The 15,943-nt window shown below is 43.0% G+C and overlaps 1 protein-coding gene across 4 annotated transcripts in view; it reads left to right on the top strand.

Moving 5' to 3' along the window:
* The window catches only part of ST3GAL3 (ST3 beta-galactoside alpha-2,3-sialyltransferase 3), a 164,218-nt gene that overhangs the window by 108,327 nt on the left and 39,948 nt on the right, over positions 1 to 15,943 (top strand). For 3 of the 4 annotated variants that reach the window (XM_026033328.1, XM_026033334.1, XM_026033342.1), the window contains 3 exons: positions 785 to 848; positions 9,344 to 9,439; positions 13,078 to 13,264. In XM_026033328.1, coding sequence (XP_025889113.1) covers positions 785 to 848; positions 9,344 to 9,439; positions 13,078 to 13,264 — 347 coding nt within the window. Of the gene's footprint in view, positions 1 to 784; positions 849 to 9,343; positions 9,440 to 13,077; positions 13,265 to 13,865; positions 14,100 to 15,943 lie in introns of those variants that run through there. The other variant, XM_026033351.1, reaches the window with a different exon arrangement.

Consider the following 15,943-nt stretch of genomic DNA (forward strand, 5'->3'; position numbering starts at 1 on the left):
AGCTATCAGAAGCCAGGCTCAAGCCTAGGAAGAGGGCATGGTACATCTGCAAAACCAGACTAGCCAGAGTGTTGCGGGACATGGTGGAAGAGTTAGAAGCTTCGTAGGAGAGAGAGGTGGGAGAAATTGGGGATGAAGGACAAAATCCAGAAGGACACAGACGCCACAATTTCCATAGTTTACAGAATTATTTATGTATGATCATTGTACTTTGTTACTGATGAGATTTTATTTGGGCACATATCTGCCTTTGTAGAACTTGTACTATCTGGTTGCTGCAGTGTTCACTGGTTATCAGTACAGGTTGTGGCTCCATGGGTATTTCTTTAGGCTACTATTATGATTTAAGTAGTTTCTGCCAAGAGAAAAGCCAGCCTGAACTGAACCTGAGCTAAAACTAACTCCGCACAATAAAAAAAGATTAATTTTAACCAGGATCTGTTCCTGTATCCAGTTCACTGCCTAGTTTCCTAATCACTTGTGTGAAAGTGAGCACTGACAGTGGCACTGCCTTTTTCATGCCTCAAGTGTTAGTGCAGTGTCGTGAAAGTGGATGCAAAGCCTTAAACTGTACTAGGATTTTTGTTTCTGTCTTTCTGTCTCTCTTTACATAAAGATCATTGCTCAGAGAAAATAGGAATTTGTAAGTTTAAGTGTTTTCTCGTAACATGAGCCTCATTACAGTTGCTTGGAGTAACTGCTTCTAACTGCTTGACACCACTTTGGTTTTCATCTCCATTACAACTAAGAACTTCTTCCTAATGCCTTCTTCCTTTCTCTCCAGATAATCTGATCAAAGCCATCCTGTCAGCAACCAAAGATTACCGCCTAACTCCAGCTCTTGACAGGTAAGATGAGACCTTTCAGAGCAGAAGGAATAAAAGTGATTATTTTCCACATGGCCTGAATAAGTTTTGCCAGAGATTGGCTGTGCTTTAGGGCCAGGTCAGGAGCTGAAAACAGAGTCCTCTTTGCAGTCAGTCTGYAAGTTCTTGAAGTTTTTGTCAGGTCAAACATAAGAGGAGAAAAAAAGCATTTACTTTCAACTGTTTTCTAAGCTTTTATGTAATATGGTGTCACAATATAGCCTATTTTTCAAGTCTAAATAGCTGGTTTCAATAAATCCATTATTCTTTTTTAGCCACTCTGACAAAGCAACAAGATCATAGGAACCCCTTTAGAGAGAAAGGAGGGACTGGCTTGTTTTAACCATGTTTTGTTAATACTTCGTTCCTAAGGCCGGAATGTGTGATTGTGTTGGCCAAGCCTATGTCGTGATGATGTGCGAGCAGTTATGCTGAGTTCTGAGGTACTTCTTGAATTGAAGCTTTTTTTTTTTTTAACTGCCATTGTGAAGCTTGTTTCAAAAACTCCCTGACATATTTATGATTAACTCCACAATGATAGATGTATAGTCTCATAGGCTTTTCCATCCTTGCTTTTCCTTCCTTCCTTCTCTTTGCCCTTCAGTTTTGGTTTAGTGCCACCTCCTGGATCAGGCATAGTTCTTTTCAGAAGCTGTCAGAGGCTTTTACTGGGACATGAGATCTTTTCAAAGTCCCAGCGCAGCTCCTTTTGAAGCAGTGGTCCTTCCCTAAGCCCAGGCTAACAACAGAGCTCCTGCTTTCCAAACATGCTGTTTTAATTTCCTGGCCCACTTCCCTTCCTGCCCACTTTTCCATGACCAAGTTCATAGGCTTTTCTAGCCTTTCCCTCACAATCTGCATCTCTCATGTCAATAGAGCTTGTCCACTGTAGTTGGAGTTGGGAGTTGCTCTTGGTGTGGAAGTTTATTCTTAGTTCTTTGCAAGCCATGTGCTAATTTAAATTGTTTTGAGATTGTATAGGCAGATAGGATGTTGTAGGTACTGCTAGCAGTGCTAGGCAGGGTTAGGATTCAAAGTTGCAATCTGTTTGAGAAATTATGTCCAAACGGCAAAATTTCTTTACCTATATGGCATTTAGCTCTAGTTAAAATGTTAGTGTATTTGAAAATCCATGGATAGACTCTTACGGAGGTTGGTTTGTGGGATATTAGTGCTAATGATATAGAGGAAAGGTGGAATATTCTTGCAATCAGACTTTGTGTAATAGTGACTCTTGTGGACTCTTGCTGCCCACCTTCCTTGTGAGGATTGGAAAGGGTTTGTTTGAGGTTACTGGGTCATTTCCCAGAAGGTTGTGATAAATAGCTACTCTTACATGAGCTACTTGCATTGCTTTCTCATTCTTTAGTTTTGGTGCAGAGATAGGAAAGTTGTAACACTCAGGTCTTTGAAATGTATCATATGTTGAAACCCTCTGAGATGGCAAATATGGAAGAGAACTAAGGAGCGTGTTAGGAAYGTATTTCAGAAGTATTATGGGATCAAACTTCTGTGTCTGTAAACACAGACCTATCTTTGGGAAAYAGAGTTCCCCTAGGAACTTCTGTGATAGATGCAAAGCCCTGATGTTGCATGTGTAGCACATGTTTCTTCCACCAGCCTGAAGCACAAGTATGGAGAGCTCAGAGTTTCCATTGAAGTTGTGCTACCTGTGTATGTTGGCMCACTCATGTTACAGGCTGCACAGCTGAGGCCAAGCAGACCCCAAATACCCTTGGAAAAGGGTTAAGGATACTTTCTGAGTTGATAGCAGTAAATTAATTGSTGGTAGCTGCTGTCATCTCTGTAGATTGTTTCCCCAGTTCTGTGGGACAGAGGGGTTGCATCATACACTTCTGTCTCCTGGCAGCATCTGCTGCCTTCCTCAAATGAAATTAAAGTACCTGAAGTCTCGTTCCTTATGTGTCCCGAGCTAGGCTTTGGTCATGACGGCACCTTGTCTATTTGATTCTRACTGCTGACAGCCAAACATCTCCTGTAATCCTACCAAGTGAGCAGGTCTTAAGGGGGAAAGATAGAAACTGATGTGGGAGGAAGAGGCAAGAAAGGCTTAGGGTGATAGCAAGCCATGAAGGTGGGGCRTGAAGTAGTAGATGAATGGAGTTACAGCACATGTGTTATTTCAGAGGAGGYATTAGGGCACTGGAGAAGGTGGTATAGATATCTCAGTGCTGTTCTTGGAAATCTTGATGAGTAGAGCATAGATGAAGATTTGGGTGCACTTCCTACATGATTCTTCTGCTGTGATTGCTTGACAATTTACAATTGACAGCAACAGCTCTTCAGGATTTCAGAAGAACTGCTAGAGCTCTTGGGCCCTTTGTATTATCTCAAGCCAACTCAAGCCACCACTCTGTGGTGGCTTTCTGATCTCTCCTTTATTGATCTCTAAAGTTCCTGCTGTGTTTGTCCACCCTTTGGAACAATGGGAGGGGAATTGAGAGCTGAAAAAAGACCTTGTACTTGAAATACAGAAAAGATGAATTCAAATACAAGTGAAAGAGAAGAACTGTGAGGAACATTAGTCATAGGAAGTTAGTCCTCTATTTTACTTTCTGGCTCAGATTTTTTTTTTCTAGAGGATGCTTTTGGCAAGAGCAAGCTATTGTCACCATGCAGGAACAATAAGCTCTGCTGTTTAGTGGCTTAATGGTCAGACTAGAAGGTCTTATTAGCTCTTCCACTTCTAGGCTCCCTGAAGTCTAGTAAGTTGATTCTAGTAGGAGAAAAGCTCCAGATTTAGCTTCTCCACAGCATGGAGTTAAACCAACGTTTTCTCTGTTGGCAAAGCCAGTTTAAAAAGTTACCATTGCTGCTGCTTGCTGCTCTCAGGCTGTAGCTTGAAGGAAGGGGGAAAATCTAAATTGGGTCACTGAAATGATTCCAATTTGGAAGTTTTTCTCCTAACCCAGGTCATTTCAGTGACCTGCTTTCCAGAGCTCCCCTCCCACTGAAACGGAGCGCTGGCACAGCCTGGGAATTGCGGCCTGGGCGGGAGCGGGCGGCCAGGGTGGGGAGGGCGAGCACTTCTGAACCTATTGAAGCAAACGTTCATGTAATCACACGCTGAGCGCAGCTTTCCTGGGGGAAGGGCGGGAGAAGCAGGGGAGGTGAGGTCAGAGCAGTGCGTGAGAGCGCAGGAAGGAAAGAGGGGATTAGAGTTGTGTAGCGGGGATCTGCAGAGAGCCTTCAGGCCTGTCCCCACCCAAGCTCTTTCAGCTATGGCCTCSTCCACAAAGCTCCCCCGTGGAGATCCTACCTTCCCATACCCCCCCAGAAGTCCTGGAGGTGACCTTGTTTGCTTGGTTATCCCTGTGCCAAAAGAGCATCCTGATGCACCTTTCCCAACACAACGCACCAAGGTGTTGCCGTAACAAGGCAAACTCGATCCTTCCAGGTACGTGTGCACCTTTCATTACCACAAAACAGCTTTGCCAATTCACTACAGCTAATCCCTCCATTATGTGTTAATGACTAGCAGTGGCTGGAGGGCATGGGAACAAATGCTGTGGTTCACGTCTGTAACACGGTGCAAATGATGTTGTTCTTTTAGTTGTTCATGTCTCCTTGTTATGGCGCCTTCTCCCTGAACTGCTTCCAGGACCTGCTGCCAGTGCAAGGCAAGAGGCAGGGGAAGCTGCAGTTGTGTTTGGGAGGGTAGTTGCAACTCGGACCTGAGCTTTTGGGGGAGACRCTGGAGCTCAAGTGGACTTTCTATAGAATGTGTCTTCTTCCTTCAGTGCCAGCATATCTTCTTCCATAAAGCCAGTGCTGAAGGCATCTTGTCTCTGTGACCCGTCAGAGTTCTCTTGCCTGTTGGCTTTTCCAGGCCTGTTAACATCCCTTCCTGTTAACATCCCTTACATTTTTGCTGCCTCTTTTAGTGGCTCTTCCAGTTTCCTTCTCATTCTGCAAATTGATTTCTAGTCTATGACTCTTTTGCTAGCTGGATTTGACTGTTTTCTTAATTTCAGTATAAATCTCTGTGGTGATGACTTGTAATTTCACAGGAAATCCACAAAATGGTCATTCGGTCTTTTGATATTGTTTCAATGTGGTGATGAAGACAAAGTGTGAATTTGAGCTTATAACTGAGATGTCTTTGTTAAAACAACATATGTACCGATGAATGAGGAAGGAATTGGCAGAGCAGGAAAGGAGGTTGAGGTTTGTGTTTGCTTCTGCCTCAGGTTGCCTGCACCACTCCAAGTAGCAACAGCCAGACAACCCAAAATCTTGGCCTCCAAGAGCACCAGTTCACCTTAAAAAAAAGAAAGAAAAAAAACCCYTAAGTATGCAGTTAGGACTTTTTCCACAGTTGTGAAATTGTATCAAAGGAAGGCTTTGTGGGTTATTTTACCCTAACGAATCCCTAAAGCCCTTTGATATCAGAGAGGAGGAGGAAGTAGCAATTGATAAAAAATGCACACGCGTGTTTACAGTGCAACGTTGTTCAAGAAGATCAGTGTGAATCCCCATTTTTCATGCAGATGAGCTCAGACCCCCCTAAGCATCTGTGTCAGAGGCTCCACATCTGGCTCAGGCTCTYAGCTTAGGGCTTTGGGGGCTCCGGTGGGGAAAGTTCACGACCTGCCTTCATACCACCCTGGTAGCAAACTGGAACCTGGGCTGTGTCCAAAGTGCTTCAGTACTTGAGCACTTCTGGTAAGGAAATACAGCTTTGTAAACAAGCAAAAAGGTGCTTGCCTGTCTCTGGGGAGAAACAATTGAGCTGAGTAGCTGACCTTGTGTGGTGTGTGTCTCTAGCCAGGAACTTGCCTGCAGCCGGCAGTGCCACTGCCAGCTGCCTGTGCCAGTGCTCAGTCACCATCGGCCTGTGCTCACGATGGAGGGGTCCCACTGGACAAGCATGAGGGCCTGAACTTTTGGTCGGGATGTGAGGACACGTGCTTGATGTCTCGGCCAGATGTGTCCCTTCTGCAGTGGCCACAGGGTCTGGTTGTCTTCTGCCTTCTCACTGTTCCACACGGTGATTGCCAAAGCTGGGGAAGCCAAGGTAGCTTGCCTTCCTGCTTCCATCTTGATGATCCAAAAATTCCTGACTGCTCTGTACCTGACATGCAGAACCCAGGCAGAGTCCAAGACTGACCATGTCCTCCTCATGTGTACCTGAGAAAGTATTGAGGGACTAAAATCCTGCCTTTTGAGAGCACAACAGAGGCATCAGGCTTTGTGATTACGGTGTGCAAAGTACTCTTGTGAGAAGAGCAAGCAATTAGAAGATCAAAGATAAGACCTTAGTGTCCATAAGATACCAGTGAAAAATCTATCATCTGCAGATTTAAAGGAAGAAGAAGTAGTATTTAATTATATCAGGATCAGCAGGATATAACAATGGTTCAGACGTAATAACTAAAGCTGGGCAAACATGGTTATGACAAAAAGGGGCAGAACAATTCAGTTAACTATTTGTTTCATTCGCTTTTTAGAGAAATAGAATGAGGCTGTCCCTTTTTGCTGCAACTATGAAAAATTTAGTACGTTGTTATCAGTAACTGTGAGGATATTAAATGATAATATTATATATTCTTAATTCAGYAAGTACTGGCCAGTATTGAAAGAGTTAAGTAAGGAGTTCTTTCTGCCGTTAATGTTTGCTTTGTAACACTTTTTGAAATGCTGGATGGAACAGCAAAATGTTGTGCCATTCCTAAAGAAATATGTGTGATGAYAGAGGTGGCTGTTGGTTGATTAGCTTGGTTTTGCAGAATGTACTGGAAAGATTGATCTGGAACACAGTGAGAATGGCAGTGTAGTTGATGCTAGTTAGCTTGGGTTTAATGGAAACAGAAACTTGTTGTTCAAATGCAATATTTTTTTAATTGAACTAGCAGCTTGATTGATAAAGGCAGCCTTTTTTAAGATACGTGTTAGTTATTTGCTCAAGTCAAATGTCACTGTAGATATAGCCTGTTCCTAAAAAGCTGATACGCCACACAGCTTTAAAATGTTATTTTCAGGGATAGGAATTAATTCTGTAGGGATACTGCCAGTTTAATCTTGCTGAAAAGTATTCCCAGTGGTTAACAGTGATCTGCAGGAAATGTAAAATTACTCTAGAGAAGTTTGCTGCAGCCATCGACCAGGGTAGAAAGGAGTAGGAGGGTCTGATCAGTCTGGACCTTTCTGAATCAGCTCATTCCTTACTGGAGCCAAATGGAAAGCCTGGCATCCCAGAGGTGAGAATACAGGTCAGGCTTATAACACGAGGGTTATGTTCTGCAAACCAATGACTATAAAAAGAACATCAAGCCGAGATGTATGAAATTTCTGTGTAAAAGGGACCCTGCTCTGAGCAGCATTAGCTCCGCATACTGGTGTTGCAGAGTCAGTGCTTCAGAAATTTTGGGAGAAGTTGAAAATGGTTCAGAGAGGTCCTGCAAGTGTGACTCAAGATCTAGGAGAGCTGCCATGCCGTAAGAGATGTGATGAACTCGCCCCACTTGGTCAAGAGAATATTAAGAAGCAACTTGGAGTCTTCTAGGACTGAGTGGAACAGGGCCATCAAGAGAGGCTGATGGAAGGGCTTTGGCTGGCAGAACTGGTTCTTTTGCCACCTACGTAGAGGCTGATGCTCACCAGTCCCGTGACTGATTATCCACCCAGAGGCAGATGTTTACACACAGTGGTTTGTCTGGGGGTGGATCACATGCAGATGTGGACGGGGCTGCTGACAGTAGATGGTGCTTTAATTTAGCAGAACAGGGAAGAATGCGATTAAGTGGTTTGAGGCTGAAGYGAGCACATCTGTATTTAAACTTGGTAAAAGTTAGCATCATAACACTAAGAAGGGAAGAGAGAGGGGGGAGTCTCCATCACTTGTAGCCTTTGGATTTCAGCAGGATGTTTTTTTAAAAAGCAGTTATGGCTCAGAGACAAGTGGAGAGAGAAATAACAGTATTTCACCCAGCAGTCTGTTCTTTAGGAGATGACACCAGCTTATTGTAATCATCCGAACAGTGTGTTGTGATGTGAAACTTCACCTAGCTGAAACTGAGCTGTGTTTTTTTCCCCTCTTGCAGTCCTATTTCCTTGAAGTCTTTGACAAAACTGTTGTAATGGCTGTCACTCAGGTGTATATATTCGGGACTGATTCTTTCCTTTCCCTTCTTGCCACAACATGCAGGCTGCTTGAGTCAAGTCTTTGCTTTCCTCCTGTCACCAGAACTATAACTGTTTTTTTTCTTTCCTGTGCCATTGTCTCAGGTTCTTTTTCTCTTGCCCAGTTTGCTTATCACAAGCATCCACAGCCCTTTGGTCTCAGAGACTTGTGCACTGGATTAACTATGTTCTCAAGGAGATTTCTTTTGGAAAGCATGGGTTTACTTAGGCTTGGGAAGCTGTTTCTGAGCATTTCTTGGGTACCACTAATTTCATGCATATCTCCAGCTAATGGTTCTGTCAACGGGCTAAGCCTCAGTGGCTTAGCTGAGTTTTTAAAGTGTAATCCAGCCCTGCTCTGGAAAGGCAGACCTCACATAAGCAGAGCTTCCCTCTTGCTGGCTCTTCAGACTGATCACAGAAAGGCCGGAGGAAAGCACAGAGGAGACCAGTCAGCTGTGCCTGGGACCAGGAAGGCCGCCGAGCCCGGAGATCTGCTCCAAACAACAGATTGTCTTGGACCCTTTCCGAAAGAGGCTCTGCAGACACGTATTCCTTCAGTGAACTTCCAGAGATGGAGGCACGTTGCCAGAAGAACCAGCTGCGTTTGGGATTAGATGGCTGGAAAGAAGTCCTCTCTCAGTCTTCAAAACGAAATCACTTTTTAACATCTGCTACAGAGAGTTTTTGTGACTCACTGTTACACAAGAAACCATTCTCTTCCTTTTCTTTTCTATTTCTTTGTTAATTAAGGTTATTTTCCTTCCCCTTCCTCACCCATTGTGTCTCTGTGTGTGTTTCCTACTGGATGGAGTGGGAGGAGGAGGTTCATTTTTCTCTCCATTTAGTGTTCTTCCGTCTCTTGAAGTCTCATGATAACTGCAGCAATTTTGCGCTATGAAGGTGAGCGTACACCAGATAACCTGGCAAGGTCTGTCTGCACTTAGAAAATTGCTTAGAAAGAGGACTTCCTTGCTTAGCATTTGATTTATTGTTGTTTCAATGCTAAATGAGTAATGAGGAGCTTTAAGTAAACAGATGGGTTTGATTTGGGTCCATCAGACTCAGGTGTGGGGGGAGAGAAGCTGCTTGTCCTGACAGCTCATCTCATTAGGCCACACGTGGTGTGAAGTGTTGAAAGAAGTTGATCCCATGTAATGCCCGGGCACGATGGGGTGAGCTGGGGAGCAAGTGCATCTCTGTCTTCCCCTTAATTCTTAGTATTCCCAAAAGGATTCCTGCAATTCTTGGATAGTTGCAAGTTAGCTATAAGCAGGTCTGCATGTTTGAAGTCATATTACAAAAATCACCTCTCCCATGTGTTTCTTCCACAGTCTCAGCTGTCGACGATGTATTATTGTGGGAAATGGTGGAGTACTTGCAAATAAGTCGTTGGGGTTAAAAATTGATGACTATGATGTTGTTGTCAGGTGAGTCCTTGGYATTGCAGTTTTCTTATCATATATTTAATTTCTATGTCAGTAGGTATGCTATACAGGCAAAGATTAAGTATTCACTAGTGATGATMAGTATTAGTATAGAAGTTTTAACTAAGATGGAGAAAAAAACAAAAACACTTAAATGTTTTAAGTTACTGGTGATGATCACATTGAAGGGAAAGGGCATTCATCTCAGTCATTTTCCACAGCTATTTGGGAATGTCTCATCTCCCATGATCTCACGTTCACCTCCATTTTGGAGCACATTTTCAAAAAGCTGCCTCTTTAGTGRTGCTCATGTTAGATCTGCTCTCAGGTAGTCCCCTAGATAGTTCAAGCAAGCATTGTGGGTCATATATATGTAGTATTCCTCAGAACACCCCCATCCTCAGTTAGGAAGGGAAGAACTGAGCATAGGATCAGCAGGAAAGCTACATGAGTGAGGACACAGTGGTGGTTAAACATCTCTACACGAGTGAGGACACAATAGTGATTAAACACCTCTACATTAGGCCCTGAATGTCACGAATGCTTTGCCTCAGTTTCTCTGTGGGTGATGAAGCTGATAGAAGGAGCAGATTGGCCTGGAAGTGGAAATGACYGCAGTCAAAGCTTGGACTCTGCTTTTGTTCCAGAGTTGGATCGTTGCCATCTCGGAATCCTGGAAAAACGTGCTGATATGTGAAATCACAGGTCTAGTCATAACTCTTAGTAATAAATCTGTCAAGTGAGGGAGGTGTTCTGGGTGACTGGAGATTAACAAACATAATACCTGTGCTAATGGAGAGCGAGAARGAGAGTGTGTGTAGGAGGGAGAGGGGAGGTGATCTAGGGAGTTACAGACCCATTAATCTGACTTGAATAAAATGCAGAGCTTTATAGCAGATTCTGAAGCAAGAGTAACAAAATATTATGATGGCAAATGAGAAAAGTGAGGTAAACTGCAGTGCAGCTTTATCAAACTGGTTTGACATAGCCTGAGCTGGTATTTTTCCTTAGTGAGATAACTGATTTCATACCAAAGGAAATAAAACTGATTCATCTCTCTGAAATTTAGTCAAGCATGGAATGTGGTAGCAAATGGCAAATTCTTAGCTAAGGTGGAAGAAAGAAAGGAATTAGTGCAAGAATTTAAAGATGACATTTAGCTTGGTCTCCTTTCTCTTACGTTGGGCCCTGAGGAGTGAATAGGACACGCGCACAGTCAGAATCACCGTCTCATCTTCTGGCAACGTAYGTGAAGGGGTAATCTGGACAGAAAGACCAAGAAGATTCCTCTCAGTCATTTGCTCCTGTGAACTCTTCCTTTCTGCACTGTGGTGTTCTGGACACGGGAGTGACTGTTGAGAGCAGGAGAAAGCTTTCACAGCCCTTTTCCCAAGTGCATCCCACTGTCAGTTAATAGCAAAGGGCTCTTCCTAATCATCATAATCTGGTGATTTGCAGCTCTTTGGACTGAGTTAAAATATGTCGAAGTCAGCCCGTTTATAGCCCCTTGTTAGGCTCCAACTGCTCACAAAGTAGCAGGAGAATGGTTTCCATCCATTCGTACTAAGCCACCCACTAAGATTTACATCAGAAAGTCTACAATTTGGTTTCTAAATAAAAGTACAACCGCTTCTCTCCACATCAGTAAATCTAAGTCAAGTTGCAAGCTGAGAGGATAAGAGGGCAACTAAGCACCTGTGCTCATTGAATGATGGATAAAGGAGTGAAAAGTCAAATGTAAAGGTTAAATGAAGCCAGGTGCCTGTATGTGGGACTGAGGAGATGAGTGGAGACTTCTTAAATGTGTCCACTCGCTTCCTTTAATTTTATGAAGGCTGAGTAAGGGCTCAGCCCTTTGCTGAACCTTTAGAACGGATTGCATATCCCCTTTGAATGATCAGATCAGTGATGTAGGAGGTCAGTCTTTAAAGGAGAGAACATTGTACCTGCTGTGGACAAAGGAGTGACCCAGGAGCACGTGGAGTTTTTCTGAGGCATTGTGCATTGCCATGTAAAGATCAGTAACGGCAGCAGCAAATGTGATAATGTGATCAGTTTTGACAATTCTAAACCAGCAAGTTTGCACTCTTTTTTTTTTTTAATCTTTAACTGACACTTGGGAGACACTGTTTCCAGATGTCCCGCTCCTTCCTAGCAGGAGCTACTTGCAGCAATCAGSCAGCAGTGAGCAGAAATGCCTGCGCAGAGTAGACTGTACATGGTAAAAACAAGAGTATATCAGAAACTCCTGGTTGGAATGAGGCAGGGATTTGCCTTGCTGCCAATAGCCATGTATAGATGTATAACCAGCACTCTTTATATTGCACTTAGTTATATTTCTGTCTGTTTCTGAGTGCTTTTGTAGCTTGTAGGGTCATCTCCCAAAGAAACTGGGATTGTGTTGATTCTTAAATTGCTTTCCACTTAATAGAAATGCATAAGAATTTATTCTCCTTAATTTTAGATAGAATTTCAAGTTGTATATTGGGATCTTCTACYAAAAGACTTCCCACCTAAAATGCTTACCCAGGCTGGAAAAGACAAATCCAGATCCTCATTAACATTCCTACATGACAAAATTTGCAGTCCATAAGCACTTTCCAGTATATTGAACTATCCCAAGTCAAGAAGACTGCAATAATTCAAGCAGGCAGCGCTGTTCCATCAGGGGCTGCTGTTTGATGTCAGCAAGATTTGTATTCCAAGTTACTTGAAATTTCCTGAGCTCTGGGCTTCTAATACTGAATACACTGGCCTACGTGTGCAAAGAAGTTCTGAATAACTTGAATGTCATGAAAGTCATAATCGCAGTTAACACCAGAACAGTTTGTTTTGGAAGSGGAAAAAAAATTGTCCCTGAGGAGAGTCTTAATAAAAACGCAGCTAAACGCATAACATTCCCTCAGAAATCAGTGTTCCCAGGGGTAAGGCTCTATTTCTGCTTGGGTGTTTTCAAAGCAGGGTGCAGTTTTGCAGCAGAAACTCGGCAATCTCAAGTCGGTGGCACAGCAGTGCTGCTGGATGTGCAGCACCCAGCTGGGCAGCCCAGCCTCATCCTTCGCATGGGCATTGCAGGGATGGGCCGATTGGGGGAACAAAACCACATGAAAGTTGTTCCRTAGTTTGAAAATTACTCATTTGTTTAGCTCCCTTAGAAATCTCTCTCTTGGTAAGCCAAGCAGTGTAAAGTCTTTTGGGGAGTAAGAGCATTAGCTTCCAGTCAGCTTGAACTGCATCCTTGGTTGCAGCACTTCCATGCTCTCATCCCAGTCTTGCAGAATTCAAATAGATATCCTGGGAGCGATGGGCTATTAAAATGTTAATGCTTAATTTATTACTTCAAATTTGTATAGTTTTTTCAGATTTTTCAGTCTCTTTTCCAAAGTTTCCAACCTTATCTAAATCACAAGGGTGGAAGTGCAGAAACTGTTTGCATTATATTTGATCAAATAATTTAAATGGCTTTTAATTAAACTGCTGCCACTTGATATAAAACTTTATAATTGCTTGCAATGAAAATTTGTGAGATTTCTGTTTGCTCCCATCGCAGCTACGGGGAGCTCAGGAGCAGCTGTGCGGGATCATCGATGCATGGGACTAAATAGGAATCCGTGACAGTGTCTTCTCTGGTTGCCCTGCAGGCTGAACTCGGCTCCAGTAAAGGGCTTTGAAAAAGATGTGGGTGGCAAGACAACTCTCCGGATCACGTATCCTGAAGGTGCAATCCAGAAAATGGAGCAGTACGAGAAGGATTCGCTGTTTGTTCTGGCGGGATTCAAATGGCAGGATTTCAAGTGGCTGAAATACATTGTTTACAAGGAGAAAGTGGTAAGAACACTCATGTGGCATTATGAAGATCATTACTTAGGAGCGGTGGGTAGATAGCACAGTCATTTGCCACGTTTTGATGTGAGGAGAATTTCTCTGCATGCCTGCCCCATTTAACTGAAGGCTGTTTTTACTTCCACGGGCTTCAATTTTAATTAGACATGTTTTACAAAGGAGTCTCTGTAACCTAACATCCTATCACAGATAAGATTTTCTGTTAAAGATGATATAGCATGTGCTACCAGACAGTGCATTTAATTTTGATTTATTTTAAGAATACCTAAAAAGCCCAGCTTTTGCATGGGTCCTATAGACTCTTAGGGTTCAAGAGCAGAGGAAGGAGAAGGATAGTGGCTAGCAGAGGAACTAGGAGCTGGGGATAATGGACCAGAGAGGAGGATTCAGCAACAGCAGGATTTGTTGAAAAGGCTGCAGTCTGCAAACTTTGACATCCTGAACAGCACAAACCCCAGTGTTTTGTGTAGTTGCTGCTGTACTGAGTCTCATGATCTRTGTTTGGCAAAATTACCTGTAAGAAAGGTATTACATTTAACTTAAAAACATTGAAATGGTGAGTCTATCACTTTCCCTCCCCATATAGATATTTTGTCCCACCTTAGTGTCCTTGTGAAGTTTCACCTGTCCCGAAAGCAAGAACACTGTGATCCCTGACTGCTCGTTCAGTGGATGGTTCATCGTTTCCTGTTATCGTGACTTCTGTGACTTCTGTTTGGATATAGTACTGTTTTAGAAAACTTATATTTCTGTTTTTCAGATGCTTATTAATGATTTCATCAGAAAATAGGCAAATAAATAGATTAATGTTTGGTGAATAGGATTTTATATTGTGTGTTTGGGGTCCAATGCAGGGGGTTGGCAGCTCACTACATAGAGAGTAAGAACAGTCTACAACTATAATTGTATACGGCTGTTATATAGGTGCCCTTAGGGCAACTTCCTCTTGCCTCACGCTGGCACCACCTTCCAATTATTTTCCTGGTATTAGGCAGATAAGGGTACCTTTTAGCCTCTGGGCAAGTGCAAGTGGGYTTTGGTAACATGAATAATTGACTTTAAAGTTATCTTCCTTGCTGTTTGTGTCATGCTCCTATTCTTCATTCTGGGCATGGGAAAGGCCTGTATTTAATATACAAAGGAGGTCAGTGCTGTACAACCTGAATGCAGCTGTAGAACCTGTCAGTGTTTGATTTGAAGACCAAGCATGGAGTGGTTTACTTCGAAACTAGTTCAGTCTCCAACTCATGCTTGCAGACATGGGAGGCAGTGCGAAGAGCGTAGTGTGGTGTCCCCTGCTCGCAGAAAAATGTGGTAAGGACTTTGTTAAAATACAGTGGAAGACAGGGGAGAGCTGCTGCTGTGACTTGAACTGCCTACCTCAGTGCTCAGCCTGGTAAGAGTGCAGAGGGAGGTTGTGCTTCCTGCATTGCAGGTTACTTCAGCGTGCTTGCAGTTGGTTCCTCAGCCTTCTGTTCTTTGAAACACTCCTTTTTAAATGTTTTTCCCCAGTTCTTTTAGGTGATGTTCTCCAGGTCTCTTACTCTAGTTACTGTTGTGACTGCATTTGATTCATATTTTTTCTTAAAAAGCAGTGCACTGAAGTGTGTAGAGTGCTGCAAACAGAATAGAGCAGAGGTGTAGCCTTGTAGTCCTCGTTCTTTATACACCCGCTGTTGTATTTACTGTTTCCAGAGCRGCCCCATGTTGAAGGCTGGAGTTAAGCTGTGATCCACCCTGACCTCTCTCTGGGAGCCTGGAGAGCTGCTGCCTCCCAAGCTCTGCACCCTGCGTTTGTGCAGTTGCATCTTTCTGCCAGTTTTCCCTACCAGCTTTTTATTTCGAGACCTTTTCCCCAGTTTGCCAAGTTTCTCTGGTAGAGCTTTCCAACATACCTGCCATTCTTTCCAGGTTTGTGTCCTCTGCAATTTAATAAACATACTTTTCAGTCCAACATCTAATTCTTTACAGTGTTTTCATCATCAGCATGGATCCTGGTTAGACCCCAATGTGATGCATCATCTATTTCTGCACTGAATCCACTGATAATTCCTTCTGGGTAGTTTTTTAGCCACATGTGAACTCATGTCACAGTAGTTTCATCATATGCAAGCTTTTCTCAGCATGTTTATGAGAGCAGAATGTCGGTACTGAATGACTCAAGTACATATCTTGCTTCTACTCTATCATAGCTTTTTTTTTTTTTTTTGGTAGAAATAAATTCCAATGGTTTGATAATGAAAGTTCGCTATTCTCAGAACTGGAATTATAAATCATCTCTTTCCTTTTTTATTTCTTAACACTAGTCACTACTTTGACTATTTTTCAATCCTTTAACACCCTACTGTACATGCGTTCCCAAACAAAATCATTACTGGTTTTGATGTTGCTGAACCAGTTCATTAAATACTCTAGGAGAAAGTCCAATTGACTGGAAAACATCTGTCTTGTCCTTTCTAGCATGGTCTCTCCCTATTTGAGGCTAAAATTTTACTCCACTGTTGCTGGCTTTAGCTGCAAGCAGGTGGCTAGCACAGCTGCTTTTTCTATTGGAGACTGATGCAAGAAGTGTTGTCTCTTAGCTAGAAGAAATGACCCCGTGGAGAGCTAATAGTGCCATGGGAATAAGTTGTAGGCGTCTGTTTGTTCTGGTAATGAGCATTA

The sequence above is a fragment of the Nothoprocta perdicaria genome, unplaced genomic scaffold (assembly GCF_003342845.1).
Source record: "Nothoprocta perdicaria isolate Ctin4 unplaced genomic scaffold, notPer1 scaffold_0, whole genome shotgun sequence".
NCBI classification, from domain to species: domain Eukaryota; kingdom Metazoa; phylum Chordata; class Aves; order Tinamiformes; family Tinamidae; genus Nothoprocta; species Nothoprocta perdicaria.